The sequence below is a fragment of the Mercenaria mercenaria genome, chromosome 11 (genome assembly GCF_021730395.1).
Source record: "Mercenaria mercenaria strain notata chromosome 11, MADL_Memer_1, whole genome shotgun sequence".
Classification (NCBI taxonomy): Eukaryota; Metazoa; Mollusca; class Bivalvia; order Venerida; family Veneridae; genus Mercenaria; species Mercenaria mercenaria.
The window spans coordinates 21,121,569-21,143,886 of NC_069371.1; the positions used below are offsets into that span (position 1 = coordinate 21,121,569).

General features: G+C 35.6%; 1 protein-coding gene across 2 annotated transcripts; it reads right to left on the reverse strand.

Annotated features, from left to right (window-relative positions):
• Window positions 1–3,760: 3,760 nt before the first annotated feature.
• On the reverse strand, window positions 3,761–21,018 carry LOC123532533 (phospholipase B1, membrane-associated-like). Of its 2 annotated transcripts, none has more exons than XM_045313990.2 (13): window positions 20,861–21,018; window positions 17,245–17,357; window positions 16,952–17,048; window positions 15,774–15,832; window positions 14,218–14,285; window positions 12,582–12,628; window positions 11,993–12,104; window positions 11,361–11,496; window positions 10,713–10,870; window positions 8,212–8,386; window positions 5,729–5,824; window positions 4,486–4,554; window positions 3,761–3,886 (listed from the first exon to the last, which is right to left on the reverse strand). In XM_045313990.2, the coding sequence occupies exons 1-13, from the start codon at window positions 20,904–20,906 to the stop codon at window positions 3,848–3,850; spliced, it is 1,215 nt and encodes a 404-aa protein (XP_045169925.2). In that variant the 5' UTR covers window positions 20,907–21,018; the 3' UTR covers window positions 3,761–3,847. The 2 variants fall into 2 exon arrangements, with proteins under 2 accessions (XP_045169925.2, XP_053374677.1); XM_053518702.1 differs by having other exon boundaries at window positions 16,868–17,048.
• Between the last annotated feature and the right edge of the window lie 1,300 nt (window positions 21,019–22,318).

Consider the following 22,318-nt stretch of genomic DNA (forward strand, 5'->3'; position numbering starts at 1 on the left):
AGGCGAGCGACTATTAGCAAGGCAAAGACCTGTCATGTGGCGATTATACAGAAATGAGCCGTGCCATGGGAAAACCAACATAGTGGGTATGCGACCAGCATGGATCCAGACCAGCCTGCGCATCCGCGCAGTCTGGTCAGGATCTATGCTGTTCGCTAATAGTTTCTCCAATTCCAATAGGCTTTAAAAGCGAACAGCATGGAGCCTGACCAGACTGCGCGGATGCGCAGGCTGGTCTGGATCCATGCTGGTCGCATACCCACTATGTTGGTTTTCTCATGGCACGGCTCATTAATGATCTTTGGGTAAAACTTTAAGAGTGTTGTTAATGATAAACTATTTAGGGGTGTACGTTCTTTATTCTAATATATTCAGTTTGCTTATAAGTATTTCAATATCATGTCTGCCATACTGGATTGTTACAAAGGGAGATAACTTCTTCACTATTTTTTTTCATTGTTTATGGACGATGTTGAATTGTATCTTCAACTTGATCAAACTGCACGTATAACACGAGATCAAATTTCTATATAGATTTTATTGCAGATGATTCAGTCATACACAGGTTTGTAACTAAATATCTTCAATCACTTTATTCACTCTCACATCGTTATTGAAGTTAACATTGATGCCTATGGGAAATATATAATTTCTTGGATTATGAGAATCTGAACTTGAGTTTCGAGAAAAAATTTGCGGTAGAAATCTGCATTATATGATTCTGATACAAATATCAAAAAGAAATCAAAAATTCCCCGTAGGGAAAAGGAGAAAATCATTTTTTTTTTCTTGTTTTCAAGGGAGATAACTCATGAAAAACAGGGGAGGTAATCTAAATAAATTTTTGAGAACTTCTGTCACTATATAACTTGTCAATATGCATCTTATTTCTATCGTTTGACATTTTTAAAGCTAACATTATCAAGTTGTATGTACCCTATTGGTGAGATTGAGGCCTATTACACCATGTTATCCTTAACTAATCACGATTTCGCCAATGCAAATGATCAAGTTATGTTTTTGGTACTGCATAATAAAAATCAAGTATCTTTATACAGGTATGTGTCCACATATATTCAGGTAAATTACATTTTTGTACTTTCTTATCATCTTTCTTGTTGAAACTTAAGTACTGTATTTATATTTTATGAAATGCTTATTCAATGAAATGCTTACTACGGAATCCTGTAAGTGCCATGTGAAATGTCGTCCGTCGCCCCTCAAAGGCAACGCACAACATTGCGATACGACATCGCGACAATGCGATACGACACACGACAATGCGATACGACGTGCGCACAATGCGATATGACATTCGTCAAAATGTCACGATGTCACTTCGCAATGTCGTGTGTCGGGTTGGCAATTTATGTCATGATGTCGCGTCGCATTGTCGTCCGTCGTATCGCATTGTCGCGCATTGTATCCAATTGTCGCGCTGTCCTATCGCAATGTTGCGATGTCGTACCGCATTGTCGCGCGTCGTGTTCTGCATTTTAGTGACGCGCGACGTGCGACAATGGAAAAGCGAAAAGCCAGATGTGGAGTTAAAAACGTTATTGAGTATATTCATGAAATTTGGCATAATCGTTCAGAAAGAGAAAAATCATAAATGTGCAAAATTTGGTTAATTAATATTAATAAGCCTCTTACTGGTTCAATAACTTTAGTACTGAAGCTACAAAAACATACTGACTAAAACGGAATAAAAAGCAAACATTCTACATGTATTTTGATAGTACTTTTGCTACCTAATAAAATCTTATAATTTTCGTTATTAATAAGAATATATAGAAAATTGATGAAGTTGTTTGTTTTTATGACGATGTACAATTACAAAATTGGTGACTTTCCTTCTGAACATAATTACATTCATGGCCGTGCAGTACAAGGCGTAAAAAAATGTTTGTTTCCGGTATCCCGACCTACACTCAATTTTTGGCCCGACCCTAAATGTTTTTATGGCCTTGGAGAATATTTATTTCAAATTTGAAACAAAAAGTTAAAAGTTAAAGGCCCGAACCTAAATGTTTTTATGGCCTTGGAGAATATTTATTTCAAACTTTTAACAAAGAGTTGTTTATGCTTTAAACACGGACAGTCATGTTAGAAATCAACTTACTGCTCTAAATGCATAACCCCCTTATTTGTGTTCATTTCTTGACACAAAAGTAATTTCCGAAAAGTTTCATTTAATAAAAAAGAATTATAAAAAAAATTCCGACCTACCTACCCTCATTTTTTTTAGCATGTTACCGGAAACAAAGATTTTTTAGGCCTAATCTTGAAATGTCGATTTTACGGAGACGGAAAAGGGGTATCCATATACGTCATAAAACTATGTTTTTAGATCGACTGCTCGGGATAATAGTTGGTTGAATGTGTCTCACCAATTTGAAGAAACTACAATGTTATGTATCAATAACCTAGGGCAAAGTATAAACTCCACTTGTGTAAAAAAGTTTCATTCCATGTTGTTACAATACCCCTAAAGTCATCAAGATTTTCACGACACCATAAGAGAGATTAACAAAAATCGATAAAAGCGTTTAGATGGTAAAAAGGGAAATTTAAACAATTTGGCTTAAGGTTATATACCAATAAAAGACATTGTTCTTTGTTTCATATAAAATTCAGCTACTTCAGATCAATTTTGATAAAGTTTCTACAATTTCACTCCGTCGTAATCCTATTTTCCATAAGATATCCATACATTTGCTACAAGAAAACGAAAAGAAAAAGGGTGTTGAATAGTATGCAGTGAATGCAAGTCAACTGAAGTTAGGTACCCTCATATTGCCGCATTTCAGAAAGCGGTCCGCAAAATAAACACCCTACTTTCGTTTTTAAGTAAACAACTCGAAAACATGCGAATATAAGCATGAAAAGTGTCTTATTTTATGTAAAATTCATTCCACCAGTGAAATAATGCCAAACTGGCCTCCGGTTTACGCGCAAATGCGCGAAAAATAGAAAAATTAGGAAGCATATTTTTGACCGAATTACTGCTGTATAACCTTAATAATCAAGTGACAATACTCTTCATTTCTGGACATGACAGTGCTCAAGAACCCAAGAAAATCAGTCGAACGCTCGATGTATTATGCGGAGATTTCGAGAAAATCAGTTTCAAGAGCGCTTGATGTATTATGTTGAGATCTCGAGAAAAGCAGTCGATCGCTTGAGGTTCAAGATCTCGTAAATTACTAGTATTAGAGCGCTTAGGGTACTATGCCGAATGATCGACGAAAGCATAATAGCGCTTGAGGTAATATGTCGAGAGCCCGCGAAAATCAATCGAGTGCTCGAGAAAATTAGTGGACTGTTTGCAGTACCATGCCGAACGTTTTAGAAAATCAGTCAAGGTAGTAGGCTTATATGTGGAAAGCTGTGAAAAAAAAAAACAATAATAAGTCGAGTGCTTGAAGTAAATTGTCGAGCGTTCGAGAAAATTAGTCGAGAGTTTGAGGTAATATGTAGAAAGCTCGAGATATGTTAGTTGTTTTTAATAAATGTGTTCTAACTAAACTATATACATCTATTACCAGTTCAGTTATGTTATGTTATGTTATGTTTTAGCTCACATATAAAAATGTGGTTTGTGCCTTTTATTTTAGAAATCAGTTCAAGTAAAACTGGTCAGGCAGTGTACGCAAACATCACGTGTATCTTGTATATGATTATTTCATTTGACGTGCTAAAAGTATGCTAGAGCTTTGATTCACTGTCAAAAGAATACAAACAAACAAAAACCAGTGTATTCACGGATAAAAATACTTTATTCAAAACAATCAGCCGGTTGCTACAACTGAAAATAAAAAAGGAGATGACATCGTACTGTACTGTCCTAGTTCTTGGAAGTCCTGAAGACGCCATCAGCTTTTCCCTGCACAGAACAAAACAAAACAACTTTATAAGTTGTATCTCAAATATATACGGAATTATTTCTCATAAAAGCGACATTCCTTTTATATACATAAAAATATCAAAATTTCTAATATCAACGTGGATATAATAATGATGTTATTTCTTATTGGCCTTTATTTGTCCGAGGGTTGCCGTATTGCCTCAGGTTAAGGTTATTAAATAAATTCGCAGACTGGCTTTACAACTTTGTTCCACATACAAGGGTTATTCAATAAATACGCAGACTGGCTTTTTTACTGGCCCAGCCGACGTTCTGACATCTTTAATAAATAAAAAACATCTATAACTGCAAATAAAATTACATAACTGTCTGCAATAGAAAATCACCTCAATGATGATATTAATATTTTTAAGCGAAAATGGTACTATTTTTGTCAAACAAGATTAAGGGTTACGGGACCTGGTTTGTGAATTTGTCTTGAAATCCTTAAAGTATATTCTAAGTTTCAAAAAATATTTGCATGACTTCCAGAAATATTCTAGAAAAACAATTCTGAACGGGCTATGATGAGACGTCAGACAGCCACACGTAAACAACAAACCGTGTAAAATACACACCTGTATGTGTGGACAGTGGAAGGGCTCTTGAAGATGCCAAGCTCTCTGTTTTTGTCCAACTGGCTCAATCTATCAAAAATAGAAAACATACATAAGCAATCAGTCTGTATTTTGCTACTTCGCCATGCTAACTTCAAGCCTTTCTGCTTCTGATATATGAAAAGATGTGACCTTCGTTATTCGTTCATAATTAAATATTAAAAAAATGCCAAGATATAACGGTCCAGGACAATCGCTGCCTCTCTGCTTATGGTCCCGAACCATGACTTACCTCTGCTTATGGTCCCGAACCATGACTTGCCACTCTAATTATGGTTCCGGGCCATGAATTACTTCTCTAGTTATGGTCCAGCTCATGACTTGCCTCTCTTCTTCTGGCCCGGACCATGAATTGCTTCTCTAGTTATGGTTCCGGTCCATGATTTGCCCCTCTTCTTATCGTCCGGGATCATGCCTCTCTGGTTTTGATCCCGGACCATGACTTACCTCTGCTTATTGTCCAGGACCATAACTTACCTAACGGGTCATGACTTGCCTCGCTGCTTATGTGTCCGAGCGATGACTTGCCTCTCTGATTATGGTCCTGGACCATGAACTGCTTCTCTAGTTATGGGCCGGCCAATCTTCTTCTTCTAGTCGTTCGCATCTACACTTTCAGACCAGTAGCCTCGATGAAACTTGTGGTTTGCCTAAGATCCTCAATGTCTCCATACAGTTTCTGGTGGATTGAGGTATCTATTGGCCAAGTCGCAGCTCGCTCCTGGTCGTGCCTTTTACATCTCTGAAGTATATGCTCCGCAGTCCGATCTTCTTCACCACATGGACAAGTTGGCGATGATGTCAGTCTGTATTTCTTGTACATGTGAGCATTGAGCTTGTTGTGCCCTGAGCGGAGCCTGACCATCATCACTTGTTCAGACCGATCAAGGAGATGAAAAGCATCTTCCTCCATCCTTGGTCTCGTCAGTGCCTTGATGATGGTGACTTTCTCCTTGTAACTCACAGGTACTGTTGGTTGTTCTGACTGAGCTCCTAGCTCAGCCAGTTTGTCTGCCTCTTCATTGCCTGCAAGTCCACAATGGCCGGCCAATGACTTGCCTCTTTTCTTATGATTCGGGATCATGACTTGCCTGTCTGGTTTCGATCCCAGACCATGACTTGCCACTCTGCTTATCGCCCTTTTCTGTAAGTTTTTCCTGTTGGTAAGCTGCTATTAGACTATTAGATTTAACATCTCACTTACCATATTGTTCCAGAGGGATTTGCCAGCAGCATTTGCTCCTAAGTCGCTGAAGTGGAAACAGTCAGGCGCAAAATAGGCCAGATCATAGCCTCCGGTCTGAAGTAAAAAATAGATATGTAGTTGGTTATACCATTTTTATGAAGGAGACACAAGCTTTATTGCTATGTTATTACCATTTTATACATTGATCTGGTACAGAAACATCGTTATCTGAAAATATATATGTGCCTCCCTGGCAGAGTGGTTAAGCTTTTTAACATGCCTTCATCTCTGTTCGTTCTTAATTCCGCTTTTAATGTAGAATTCTTTCATGTGAGGAAGTTGTATAGCTTGTTTAAGGAATGTCGGTGTTTCTACCCAGAAATCTGCATGTGCCGGAAGTAATGCCCGGATGAACACCTGGGATCTTCCCGCACAACCTATAGCTGGTAAGTCGTTATATAACCTTAGCTGCTTTAGTGTTACTTAATTAACAAAATAAAACGCAAAATAGAATAGTTAATACGTGATAATACGTTCGTTTTATATACCACAGTCATGCAATGAAATGGTGATACCCATTCTAGCATAAAACTGCTGTTCTTGTCACTTTTTGGGGTGTTTTAACAGGAGAGAAAACGTGTGTTTAACAGAAAGATTCTCGCGCTCACGTGCTGTTATAACACCTTTTTATATATGCGCGTTCAGCGGCAGTGCGTAAACGTAGTACGGCCCCAAAACGGATAATTCAAGTGGAAATGACGTCAATGTGAAAAACCAACTCGGATATTCCCGCGCATTTCACGGAAATTTAATGACGTTGAGGGATAATGTATTCATTTACTCATTTTTTTTCTTATTTCGCGTTTTATGCTAGAATAGCGTTAGCGCATGTTATTTTCTTGTTATAACATCGTCAGAATCCCTCGTGATTCTGCAGACGTTATAACATGAAAAAGCATGCGTTATCCCTACAGTAAAAGGTCTGATGCAAGTTTGCTATGACTATTACAGTGAAAGGGTATCCTTTCAAATTCTATACTGAGGTGCACAAGCACTGAATTCTTGCCTGCTCGCATATTAGTTGACATATAACTAGCTAGCATTTCCAGTAATTGATTGTTTGCGTTACGACAGCACAATTTCATAAATTTCAAAGAACTAAGTGTGCACTAACGCCTTAACTGACGCCGTTCATTTTCACAGAGTGGCTGGAAGAACTTTGTCTCACATTATCTGTTTCCATTTTATACATGTTGTGTCATACCTTCTAGCAAAGAATGCACACAGCAATTTGAAAACTGGGAAACACTGTTTAAGGTTGTTGTATTGTCGAAAACAGGACCACATATAAGGTATATCCTTTAAATGAATACAACAGAGGAATTGCCATTAGGCACCTTTAACCTATAGCCTGGGTTCAGGCTGATCATGTCTGCTCCGTTCGCTGTTCAGTCAGTATATTTTCAGTGAACACCCCTTCAAATGATAAATGGTACTGCCCAAACTAAATGGCACACCAGTCCATTATAGAAATTTAGCAGGGTGAAGGATAAGGTTTTAGGCCCCTAATAGTAATGTTTAAAAAATGGCATTTGCTTGGTATATTCTTACAGTTGACCGTACTTCACATTTATATGCACATTTTTAAAAACTTTTACCGTGCCGTTTTTTTATAAATTTTGTCTAATTTATGGTATTTCCTAAAGCTCAAGTAGAGACAAAATTCATAGTGGTGGCCTTTATCCAAAACGTTTTCAGAGAATTTATTATTCCATTATTTTTTATGAAAGAAACATCAAACTATTGGTTAACAATCATAAAACTTAAAATAAAAATTGTCAATATCATTTTTTCTAGGGTGCCTCGAGTAAACGGATTTAATCAGACAGAATTCCAACTCCAATATTGAAAAAATATGGTCGAATCCTGCGGGTCTGTTTTGAATTTTGCTCACTTCATTCAAAAAAAAACCCTGGGGCAGAAGTAAAACCTACCTACATTTCTTCCACAATATGTAATCTAAAGAATGAAGGCAAAATAGAGAACTTTTACCGCATGTAACTCAGTATTTTTAAAGATGTCTAACTCTACCCCTTCTGTTTTAGAGGTACATTCACTTTTAACAGCAAGAAATCGCATATCAAATGATTTTTATTTCCATTTTTGTACAATAAATCAATAACAAGTCTTGAAAGAAGCAAAAACTTACTAGAAAAAAGGAAAACAAGGGCAAAATATTTTGTTCCAGTAGGGCTTGAACCAACGCCCCCCTGAAAATTGCTGTCAAAGTAGGTTTATGGTAGGAATTGAATACTCTTCAAAAAGGAGGTACTCTATTATGGACCTAATACCTTAAAATCCAATCTTTGTGTATCTATAAATACATATTCAAACATAGTCAGACGTGCAGTTTCGTGTAACGATGCACTCGATAAATTTATTAAAAAAGACCCAAGCACGACCAAGTTTTAATTTTTAAAATCGATTTTTCTTTGACTCACGTGATCTTTGACTGGTTCTGTGTTTTCGAAGAATGGCTGAAGAACAACAGTGAAGTCGTCTCGTGTGTCGTACTTTCCGGTTGCAACTAAACGTTTTAGCTCATCTTGGTAGCCATGGGAATTTGCCTGGAGCATGGCATTGTTGTTTGTGTTCTTAGCGCAGCCACATACTGATCTGAGTATATTTAGAAATAAAGTTTACTTAGGTTAAAAATGTTCCCTTTTTATACAAAATTAAGGTAGTTAGGCAAGTTCGGTACAACGTAAAATTTTATGAAAGCCGGATTTTTTAGTACTATAACTATAGAATATACTTAGAAAATGAGGCAAATAGAAAAGATAAGCTCGTGTGCTTCATTTTTTGTTAGATTTACTTGAAACATTTGGACACTTCACAAGTTTCATATTAGGAGTTTAAAAGAAAATCACAACTGAGATGACATTTTCGCAAATAAAATTATTTCTACAATGTAGATTTTAATGAAACTTCTCATAATTATAAACTAGAGCTGCTTTTGAGAAAAGCGCATGTCTCCCACAACTGCCTAATCATCTGAATAGTAGTAGACCTCAACTGCCTTATCAGAATTTCAGTGCTTTGATTATCAAAAACAAGTTTCAAGGGCCATAAGTTCGAAGTGCTTCGGCCGATTTGGCTAGTTATCGAACTTGGCCGAGGACTTATTAGCAAATACATTCTGTTCAAGTTTGGTGAAGATTGGATGAGAAATGTTTGACTTAGAGTGTGAACAAGATGACAGACTACCTACATTATTTCGTTTATTTTGACAATGTTTTTGATGAAAACATTCCCATAATCTTGAAAAAAAATCTTACATGCAGGCTGTATTCTATTGCCTACACTTGCCAACTTCGTCATAGTAAACAGGCCCGTGTGCAGGATTTGTTTGCTGGGGGGCCCAAGCTGGGGTGAGTTCGGGAGGGGTATCCCCTCCCGATTGCGAAAATTTTTTAATATGGCACATGAATAGATGCATTTTCCTGCTACCTGAAACACCTTTAAGGATGCATGAATGTATCATATATTTAAGGAAAAGTCTACTTTTTAATCATTTCATCAAGCCTTTTTCAATGTATGTATGCAGTCACAGTGTCACATGACGGACTTATTTTTCTGTATGATACCCAGTTGAAAAAAATGTTGAAGTTTTAAGATGATTATTAAGAAGACTAGCTCCTAGACTATGATAATTTTTTTCATATTTTTATGATTTCATGTAGTGAACTGAGCCAATATTACAATTTTAACATCAGTCCTCTTAGAAAATCTCTAGAATAGACTGGCTTTTGTCTCTATGAAAATAAAAAAGAAAAAAAAATCAGAAATATCGTAATTATCAGTCTAGTGGCTAGTCTAATTATTAAGGGTATCCTATTTGCAAAATGGCCAAATGTTTTTAGATTTCCAACAAAACAAACAAAGTATTATGACAATTACTATTTACATCATAGATTTCAAATGACAATGAACTCTTAACTGTACCAAAGGTCTATAAAAATAAATAGATGTGTATTTTATACTTGTTTGACTGTACAAACTATAACATCACAGCACATATTAAATGATATTTTTATGTATAAAACTCCTCATAAGTAACGAGTTTTAGATGCGTTTTGTGAGATTTACTGAGAAACTACTTTTAAAACTATGGGAGTTTTTAAGTAAGGTTATTGGACCCAGAAGAGTAAAATTGATACAGCAGTTTCAAATTCATAATTGTTGTAAAATAAAAAGATAGGATAAATATCTTTCAATTTAATAAATTTGGGGAATGTGCCTTAATGTAGAAACAAAATACAACCATCATAATATTTCAATTTTCAGATTCATTTTAAGATTTACTTAACAAAACCAACAATGTTCTGATCATTTTATAACACTTCCAAAGAGTAAAAAACATAATAGTTTCTCCACTACCCAATCAAGTACCGATCAATGAAGCATGCACAGATAAACTTTTACCTGTGACATGCCTGGGGCTAATTTCCACTACCGGACACGGTTTTATGGCTCTTTAGCCTGTGTATTGCTGTCAAATCAAGCCAGTTGCCCTGGTGTATAAATTTGTTAATTGAGGGGCCCATAGTAATAAAAATCGTAACTAGGCAGCCAGCTGGGGGGGGGGGGGGCCGGGCCCCCTGGCCCCCCACCTGGACACGTGCCTGGTAAATAAATGACTATATCATTCAACCCGGCAGTTTGTAAGACGATGAACTGGGTCCTTATTGGCTTGAAATAAAATATCTAAACATGTGTGTCTATAACTTTCTTTTGTAATGCATACCTACATCACAATATTGCACAGCATCTTGTAAGATATGCTATATATAATTGTTTATATGCTCAATCAAATTACCGCATGAACATTAGATAACAAACTGCACCTTTCTAACTTGCAATGCAGGGGTTGGGAGCCGTCACAAAGTTATGGTGATTATAGAACAGAACGGAACATCAAATTGTAATTTAATATTCTTACGATGTGATGAGGTTGCAGAAGAAGCCTTGTGATACTTTTGCCAGTGGTGTGATATCGAAGATCTGCACGAGGTTCACGAAAGCTTTCGGTACATTCTGGTGCAAAATATCAAGAGCTTCCTCGATCTTAGTCACATAACTACTTGGTGAATGAATGGCCTAAATGAACAAGAAATATACTTTTATTCCTAACATGCATGCTAAGTTGAATTGTCTGAGCTGTTGTGGAAGCTTTGTCGTCACCTGTCTGAAGTGTGGAAATGAATTCTAATAACAAATACTACGCAAGTGTATGATCACGAGAAGTCCGTTCAAAATGTCTGGTTTTACACAATGTCTGTTTTCATCAGCAGAATGAAAAAAGTGCTACTGAAAACTCTTTGACGTAATATGAAACAGAAAATAAAGTCATAAGCTACTGATTATTAATTAGCAGTTGCCCAGTTTTATTTGGTTTAAACAGTACTTACTGACATATTTTCATTTGTCACAATATTACAAATATCAACATTGAGGACTTGGCAGGAAGCTTTAAGTTTGTTTTTTTATTCCATCTGAACGTTGAGCAGGAAAAACAGAATATGTATCATTTATTTGAACCAGAGATGCAAGCTGAAATTAATTAGACAGTTAGTAATAGTTGACCTACTTGATTATTACAGACGTCACACAGGTCGTTTCCTCCAATGAAAACTGTGATGACTTTCCATTCATTTATCAAGTCTACGCCAAAGTTTGGATTATGCAGACGGCTCACAAGGTCACGTGCTTGATCTGGCATGTCTCTGTTTTTAATAAAATTAAACATTTTATCGGTGCCGTGTATCTGTCTTTTGAGTGGTAAGATTTCCTGTAGGCCTGTGAACATTATGGTTTAGATCTACTGACTTTTGGCAGAACATTCAGCAGGTTTTTGTATATAATTATATATTTTACATGTGAATTTGAATTATATTTACAGTTATGCACATATTCGGATCACTTGATTTACTACCGGAAACTGACATGTCTCTTGAATTATGATGTCCAAGTATTAGTAGGTGTAAGCAGTTAGACAAAAACAAAATAAAATGGCTTTAAACAGTTTTTCACCACAGACTGCCTGATCTAGCACTCAAGTGTTTCACCACAGACTGCCTGATCTAGCAACCACCACAGACTGCCTGATCTCGCAGCACTCAAGTGTTTCACCAAAGACTGGCTGATCTAGAAGCACTCAGGTGTTTCACCACAGACTGCCTGATCTAGCAGTACTCCAGTGTTTTGGATGATTCGACTTACTGCGATGTCTCCCCGGCAACAGCAACGTTCAGTTGTGAACAGCCGTAGTTTGTTTCGGTACACTTTCCAAGAGAGTAACCATGGATCATTGGATTAAACTTCTTCAAGATATCTGCAACAAAAGCCTTTGTGTTATGTATGTAGGCAGGCCCTATGTTTGTAGACATCGGAATGCCTTTTGTCTTAAGGTCATCATGTTTTCGAAAAAAAATCCGATTTTTCATCTGCCGTCTGAATGTATCAAACATACTGTATAATTCCCACATACATATGACACATAATGTAACGTCTTCAAATATAATGTCCATTATATGTCTTCAAGTATAAGGCATATCAATTGCCGTAGATCAATTGGTGTGTACAATGAAAGGGTATATTTGATGACTACAGTCAAACTTGCTTAATTAAGATTACCAGTATTAAACAAAAATCTGTGTTATAAGACCATTAATTTTAGGTCCCTCTATAGTGCATTTCATATAGATTGAACCTGTATTAAAGACCACCTGTCTTATTAGACCACTTTTATGCTCTCCCTTAAGTGGTCTCTTAAAACAGGTTTCACTATATATATAAAAACCCTACTTACTCGGTAATGTTTCAACACCTTGCTCGAAGTTCAAGTCTCCACCAATGCTATAAATATGACATACAACATTTCAGTGTTGTAACACTTGTATTGTACAAACAGGCTCTGAATGGTTGGTTCTCTTACCGCAATTCTTTGTACATTATTTAATATTATTTTACCTCGAATGCATACTCCTATACTAAAGTGGTTAAAAGGTCTCAATTTTATCTATACAAAAGCATGATGGCATAACCTCGATGTTATCCATGTAACGTCATGCTGGCACAGTCTTAAAATTAGCAAAGTCTAAACCATATATATTAGGTTTTCCAAAATCACGATAGCAGGTCCATAAGAATACCACGTAAGTTAAAAACAGATCCAAACAAGAACACCGCCTGCGGGTGTCAACGCCCGCCTGAAAGTGCTGTACGGCAATATGCAAGACAATAGTAGAGGTTGTTGACTTCTTATTCACCTATTGACTACAAAAAAAAAATATGCATAAAGCTATGGTGTTCAAGAAAGGTGAACCTAAAAGTAACCAAGAAATACAAAGTTACAAGGGGCCATTATTCTGAAAAATATGCAGGAAAGAATTATGGTTCTTGACGTACTTACTTATCTGATGACACTGGAAAAGTGTATAAAGTCTCAAACCTATAACTTTTATAGTATTCGATAAAGTGGACCTATAAAACTAAAAAAAATAACCAAGAAATTCCAATTCTCTAAGCACTTCTCTAAGTAAATAAAGGATCTTTACTCTGAAAAATACATCTTATAGTCGTGGCTCCTGGCTTACCTATTCACCAGATAATGCTAAACAAGTTTTCAAAGTTTTAATAGTATTCAATTACAGAAGACCTTTTCAACTTTCTTTAGTACAAAAAGTTCGAAATACCGGCAAAATGCAAGCGGGAGTTATCACTTATGGTTCTTGGAAAATGTTCTTGTGCTATGGTGGTTATTTCAAAACTATTGCTTTTAATAGTGTTTGAGAAAAAGTGGACCTAAATAAAAATCTTGTCCTAGGCCGACGATAATAACTGCAAGTTTTTTTTTTCTCTCACAAAAATCAGATCATATAAAATGTACATTGTACATGTAGGTTTTCCCAGTAACCATTTCGCTTTCATTAATTTATTCATTTATTTCTTTTTTTCCTTTAAATATAATAAAAAAAAACTCATTTTTCGTTTTGTCATCTGGTACTGTTTAGGTATCAGAATATTTCAAATGTCAAACCTAGAAAACAATCAGGCGAGAGAAATTTTACATCATTTTTAAGAACTTCAACGGTGGCAATAGGTAGTTTTTGATTCAAAGAACATCTTGAACAGTTTTGAACACAGTATTTTCAATTGTTAACTTCAGACATTGGTTATGGTCGTTATGGAGCAGCACCGATTCCAATAAATACCACGAGTTTTCAACTCGTCAGTTTTCACTATACCTGTTTTCTTGTTTACACGTCTGACCGTAAGGCGAAGCTGTCGGCGCCGGTAACTCTGCTAATATAGGAACACCGGTTAGGTAAATTAACCGTTGTAGCATAAATGAAATACTGTTGAAATACGGCACTCAACCAAAATTTATACAGTAGCTATACAAGAAAACTGTTATCATATTGGAATGTAATGCAATAACTAACCTCCATGATCGGCCTCTGTATTCGGTAAGACAGTCTAGGATGTTGTTCCCAAGAATACCATTCCCAGCCTATAAAGCGTAGAAATGTTAACATAACATAACATAACATAACATAACACGCCGAACCAGTTATCTAATCTGATTTCCAAATAATTCAAGTCGTACGTAAGATAAGCTTCTAATAAGCAGGATGGCTTGGGTACTTAATATGAAAAATATGGAACGCATGTCCTAAAAATATCACCGTAGACATAACATAATTATGTATAATGTAATTGTATTGCAAATTAATCTTCATAATATGATTTGCAATTGACAAGATGTGTTATATTTCAACAGGATATTAATTCCTGTTGACAAAATGAAACTTCATTTTAACAAAATTATAAATTCATGTAGACAATATTTAATGATTAAATGTATTGCTGAAAGTATTTATAAATATCTTGTAAACATAACATTTTATCTTGTAAACAAGATATTTCATTATGTAGAAATATAATCGTGTCTTATCCACATGATGTTATATCTTGTTTAAATGACAATTGGTCTTGTCAACAGGATTTTATTTTATCATGTTGAAATAAGTCATTTTGCCAACGCAAATTTCTACTTATGTCGAGTCGTATTTAATCTTGTTAAAATAATCATTTTGTTAACAGACGTTACGTCACGTTGAATTGTAAACATATCTTTTCAACAAAAGATTACATTTTGGTAAAATGGCGTTTCGTCTTGTGAAAAGACGTTCCATCACGTTGAAACATAATTATTTGTCAATACATAATCATGATAAAACGCCTTGTTGAAAAGATTAAACGTCATTTTAACTCAAAAGATGTAACATCTTGTAAACAAAATCGAATATACATCAGCATGAATTAACGTTTGTTGACAAAATTAAAAAACACTTTGGCAAGATCAAATACGATTAGACATAATAGGATTATCTGTTGACAAAATATGATTATATTTCAACATGAAATTAAATCTTGTTAAAAAGATGAAACGTCACTTTAACAAAATCATGAAGAAACCGTCATAGGATTCCCTATTGAAAAGATATGATTATATTTCAACATGATATATCTTCTTGTTGAAAAGAAAAAAACGTTATATGCAAGATATAAATACTTCTTGCCAAGATAGAAAAACACCTGACGTGATATAATCGTACTGACATCACAGAAATAGTTCATAAGTTACAGTTTTTGTATTCCATATTTAACGTTTTTCACATTATCATCATTTGCCGATGTAATAACATAACCATCATTTATGAGCTTAGTCAATATAATTAACAAATAATCAAAGCCTCCGAGTGGTTTATCGTCTAATTTACCACGGTCCAGAGTTCAGATGCGTAGGAATGGAACCACGAGGACGTCATAATGCTCTCTTACCGGTCCGCGCGTCAACCGTTGTTTATCGCAGAATATACAGAGCTTGATTTCATCCTTTGTTTAACTGGAAATCAAATCGAGCCATGTTAGAATGAACGATACTCCCAACTGTCAGAAAATGACTGAGAAAAAAAATCAAAAGAAAACGTCTTACTGTGAGAGAATCTCCCATCGCTGCAATCACACTGACTTGTTCTGGTCTCAGGGTATGAACTGTATGCAACAATATTTAAGATAAATTGTAAGAAATATTCAACAAATACAATGACAAAGAACAGATTTGCTTTTCTTGCTAAATACTAGTACAGCAACATTAACGACTAAATATGGTCACTTTTCCTGTTTGAAATGGTGTTGCTCTTTTTAACGTATCATATGTTTTAATCCATTTATCCTTACGCTTTTATGGAAATTCATCTGTGATGCATTAATAATTCATTTTAGATTTATAACATGCACAAAAATATGTAAAAGCCCAACACCAAACGCTTTCATGTATATATATATATATATATATATATATATATATATATATATATATATATATATATATATATATAATATATATAATAATTATCATTTTAACTGTGGTAAAGTTGCATTTCATTTGAAAACTACAAGACAACTTTCTGATAAATGCATTTTCCTAGAAAAATTACATTTAATGATTAGAGTTTTACGAGTATTCGTAGACAGCCCAGGAAAAGCTGTCACACTGTCACAATGGACCAAGTAAATAGCATTACCCGTAAACTCTCCCTGTCTACAGCATAATACGAAAGATGCAGTCTTCACCAGGGTCTTGAACCATATCCTTTTTGTCAACTGCATTGACATAAACATTTTTCTCCGAAGCGACGACATTTTTTGTAATAATTTCAATAATAAGTAGTATATAAATTTATGTTTTATGTATTCTTGTACTAATTAATCATATGAACCGCACCATGAGAAAACCAACACATTGCGTTTGCGACCAGCATGGATCCAGACCAGCCTGCGCATCCGCGCATTCTGTTCAGGATCCATGCTGTTCGCTTTCAAAGCCTCTATTGCAATTAGAGAAACCGTTAGCGAACAGTATGGATCCTGACCAGACTGCGCGGATGCGCAGCCTGGTCTGGATCCATGCTAGTGGCAAACGCAATGTGTTGGTTTTCTAATGGCGCGGCTCATACATGATAACTACAATATCAAAAGTATCTTGCTCCAATTACGTTTACCTTGATGAAAATGCACAGTTCTTACCGGAAGTAGGTTGTTTACCTTGATGAAAATGCACAGTTCTTACCGGAAGTAGGTTGTATACCTTGATGAAAATGCAGTTCTTACCGGAAGTAGGTTGTGAATAGGTCATCGGGTAGCTTTGCATACAATTAAAAGGTGACACTGCTCTCCCAGTTCTATTCTTGTGATGCAGATATCGTTCCTGTTTGAATCACACAAACAAAATTAAAATCAAAATCGTAATTTAAACAATTATTTGCAGACTTGACAGGCTGTCAAGGCAATATATTATGTAAGCACATACCGTGCTGAAAAGAATTTCATCCAATACAAAGTCGGAGTCAGCTGCTGACGTCACCATGTATACAATTAAGAAAATAATGAGTAAATGTGCATACCCGGGCCTCGATATATTGGCGTTCGTGCTCCCTGTACATTTGAAGAAGCGTTTCATTTTTACTGACTTGCACAAAGAAATCACGTAGACGCTCCTGAAAGTTGGTCTTCGCCTCTGAAAGTATAACACAAGATAAAACTTAGCATACTGGCCATACTAGCATTGATCCTTTTATTATCCTACTGTCCATAATCGAGACTGAGAGAACAGTGGCTTTGACTTAGTTTTTAACATATTCACTTAAAAGACAGAGTAATTAGTACATACAGACAGTAATAAAGTGAATAAACCCATGGGCAAAGTAAAAAAGAATAGTAACAATTATACCAATTTTTGAGAGGATTTAGATAATTCTATTCAGCAAGCTATATGGTGCAAACCACTGAAATTTCGGTGAACAACTTGCTATAAGGTGCAATGAACTTATACTGCCTAAGCAATGACAATAAATTCGGTAAACTTGGTCGTGAGAATACAGCCTTATGTTCTTACAAGATTAAGGTAGTTCTGCACGTCTGATAACCCGAAAGTCATGTTATTGCGTCTTTTATCTGGATGACATAGAATAAGTCTGGACCTGGGAAAGGAATATCAGCATGCGTATTAATATTAGCGTATACGTTTATAAGAACTAAGAGCATTTCTTCCTTTCCAGGATAAAAATGACGACAGAAATGTTGACATATGAAATAATTCCAAATAATACCTTCGAAATCGCTTAAAATTTGCGGACCTCTTAAATCATTGGTAAATATTTCAAAAATAAGCACATGGACATTCATTTGACCATATAATAAACAAAGATGTCTGTTGACAGCGTGCTCGACTATTCGAAGACTATTCGGCGTAAGTATGTAGTCAAAATATAACAAGAGATTTTCAGAGAAAGGAAGAAAATTAGGTAAGACTTTATAAGTCTTGCACAATAAAATTAATTTCTTCTCAAAAAAGGGGCATAACTGAGCCAAAGTCACCGTCCTAGATATGTAGTCTTGCCTACATATGGAGGCCAAAATGGTAAATAAGTTGTAAAAGTTTTAAAGCCATTCGTAAACAGTTTATGGATTTGTGCGGAAATTGAACCAACTTGTTATTACGTGACAGTGAGAAGGGCTGCTTATAATGTTGATATGACTTAAAGTCCAACCAATTTGCTGTGTTCATACGTTTGTATTAGATATGTGTATATCATGTATGTAATGAAGATATGCAATAAAATATGACTAAACTAAACTTGTTATTACGCGTGCACTTATAAATTTACGCGTGCACTTCCATATATGCGTGCACGCGTATATAAACGTCCACCTATAATTTCGCATGCACCTAAAGATTTACGCGTGTACTTCAATATATGCGTGCACGTATGGTGTTCCATTTGGGTCGTAAGTCTGCTTTGCGTGCGCGCACATTTCAAAATATATGTGCACGTATAGAAATATGCGTGCACGCGTAAATATATACACTTGCACGTGCTCTTATAAATTTACGGGTGTACGGTCGATTATACGTGCAACTACATATTTACGCGTGCACGTATGAATAACATACACGTATAATTTGGACGTATAATTTTACACGTGCACGCGTATTGATTCTGGGTGCTCGTATATATACGCGTCCACCTTTATATTTACCAGTGTACGCGTAAATATATATGTGGACGTATAATTTTACACGTGCACGCGTATTGATTCTGGGTGCTCGTATGTATACGCGTCTACACTTATATTTACCAGTGTACGCGTAAATATATATGTGGACGTATAATTTTACACGTGTGCGCGTATTGATTCTGGGTGCTCATATATATACGCGTCCACCTTTATATTTACCAGTGTACGCGTAAATTTGAACGTGGACGTATAATTTTAAACGTGTACGCGTAAGTCTGTGTGCTCGTATATATACGCGTCCACCATTATATTTATCAGTGTACGCGTAAATATATACATGGACGTATAATGTTACACGTGTACGCATAATTCTGTGTGCTCGTATATATACGCGTACACGTATATATGGACGTGCGTAAATTTATGGGTGCACGCGTAATTTTAAAGGTGCACATATATATTCACGTGCACGCACATATAAGCGTGCATCTACATATTTACGTGTGCACGTATACAAAGATACAGTTAGACGAATATATATTTACGTGTGCACGTGCATGACTGTATATAATTGAAACGTGCGCGTACGAAAAGCAAACTTTCGACCTAAATGGTACACCATAGACTTTCGATCCAAATGGAACACAATAGCGTTTACTTATATAATTAAGCGTGCGTGTATAAAAATATACACATGGACATACATATTTAACCGTGCGCGTATATTTTATACGTGCACGTATATGTTGAAATGTGCGCGTACGTAAAGCAGACTTTCAACCCAAATGGTACACCATAGATAAATACTCATATCGACATCAACAACCGGCAGTAATCAAATAGATGTAGTTTACTGTTACACCAGGGCGTTTCCCACTTGACAACGGGGCCTTAATATTGTCCCCATTCCAAATGCCATTTAGACTTCATTTTTCCCTTTTTTTTGAATAAAAAAATATCAGAAAAACTTCCCAACTGAAACGAATCTTTGATTATCCAAAGACAAAACATAGAAAGTTGTCAACGGTTACTATTGAAGTACATGGCTGTCTGCCATGGCACCTCAACAAAAATTAAATATGTATGATGCTGCCAGAATACTGTAAGCTGTTAGCAAAAACCTTTCAAAACACATCTATGCAATAACATTTATTGAGAAAAAAAAACATGTTAGATCTAACAGAAAGTTCTTACACCATTGAAGTTGTATGTCACATATTTTTGCGACCCGATTTTTTTATCCGAACACACACACACTTTATTTTTTGGACAATTCAGTTGTGATTGTGATGAAAACTTACCACATTGTAAGTGTAAATAAACAAAAGTTTAAACAAAACAAACGAAGTCTGTGTTATTCTTTTTCTGCAAGGTTTGTCAAGAATAAGCTACAAAGAAAAAAATCATGAAAGATAAATTCTTTAAATTTCACTATGGTATAACTTATTTGCAATTCATTTGAATGCTTACCAATGAAACTTGAAACTGATGTTTTAAACTAATATAATTTAATGTTAAAAATCACAATTTACTTGATTTGTCATCACGGTTTTCAGTTTTTACCGTGAAAGAAATCTCAATTTTGCCTTTTCCCCGAAAACCCTAGATAAAGCCCTGTGTACTTGTTTTGAGCTGGATGAGATTCCTTGATAATGAGAAAAAAGAAGAAATCAGTGTTGACTTCCACTCAGTCGAAGACGTAGTTTAAACTTGATCAAAGTATTTCGCATAACTTAATCTAAAAATATTTTACGTGAAATACTTTGTTTTTGTTTTTTGTTTTTTAATATTTCCAACTGGATTTTGAAATATATCTATTTTCCCTGTACATAAAAGAACTTTGTCTGCCCCTTCCTCCAACCACCTCTCATTCAATAGTTTTTGACCAAAATCATTAAGGCCAAAACAGAGTAACACTTATGTATGTCAGCGATAGAAGAAGGTAAACAATGCTTCATACCTATATTTTCAAATATTATGTAACATTACGACTGTATTTACCTGTAACGGCAATAAATGCCAGCAGACAGAACAGCAATTTCATCATTCCCGAGTCCTTGCAGCTACACTGTTACCATTGGAATATAGACTTTTAAAGAAATTGGTCACTTTAAGTCGGTGATGTAAGATAAATCTGAAGATAAGATGTCTGAAGCGTGACTTTTGAGCCTATAAAAAGAATCTAAGTCAGTAGGTTTGGCATTAGTTCATGGCCAGATTTGTCCTCCTAAATGGAGAACAGCTCTTGCACGCAGTAGATGTTTATATAACTGTCAATGCTGGAATTGAAAATACTTTTTTGTGTTTTGCATATACCGAGAGTTGAAATAAAAAGGTCTGTAGATTAATCTTTGATGCCGTTACGTCGGATTTCTAATATAAAAATAGTCAAATATTGTCATCGATAAAACGTAAATCACAAAGTCAAAATATTGGGTACGTAAGGTTGTAGTTTGAATTGCTTGAGGTTTGAAATAAGGGTTTCCATAAAATATCAGAAGGGTATCAGTAAAATAATGAACTATCAACCGTACATGTGTACGCGCACCTGATGTATCCATAGATCGTAGTAACCACCGTTCGCGCTAATATTGAGACTGGCGGAATAGTTATTAAAACTAAAGATCACATCCTATCTTTTTGAAATCAAATAGAAATTTCATTAAACAAATATGAATTCAAGCATATGAAAGTATATCACGGTCATACAGATACCAGTTCATTCAGGCTCTCGTTATTTTGACAGCGGTTTTAAGTAAGAGAACTGCTGCTGACAGTTCAATTTTTTTTTTCATAGTTTAAAATCAACGATGTATTACCATGACTTCTCAAAGATAAATATAAACAAGAGGGCCATGACGGCCTTAGATCACTCACCTGAGTTTCACAGATTGCTTGAACAATTTTATTAGAAAATATATATCTGTACACTTATTTTGAAATTGAGCCAGCTTTTCTAAAGATTTTTCCACTATATTCTTTAATTTTGTTTTGGGTTTAACGCCGTTTTTCAAAAGTATTTCAGTTATGTAACGGAGGCAGTTAACTTAACCGGTGTTCCTGGATTCTGTACCAGTAAAAACCTGTTCTCTACAATAACTGCTAACTATCCCACTTGAATCAGCGGTGGAGAACGAATGATATGAGACAGTTGATTATCAAAGTCTTTTATCAAATCGTCACGAAGAACACACGCCCCGCCTGTGGATCGACCTTGTGATCTGTAGATCTGCACTCTCCGTATTTAGCTAACCGGATGGGCTTCCACTGTACGCAAACAGGAAGTACTGTATACATATATGAATCAAAGTACTGAAAGTACAGAAAGGCTGGCTATCACAAAACACTAGCTAACTAACTGTATGGACAACCTGTTTGCAAAATCTGAAATATCAAACTAAGGCGAGCACAGGGTACTATTGAGAGGAATCATCTTAATTAACTTGAGAAAGGTAGTGT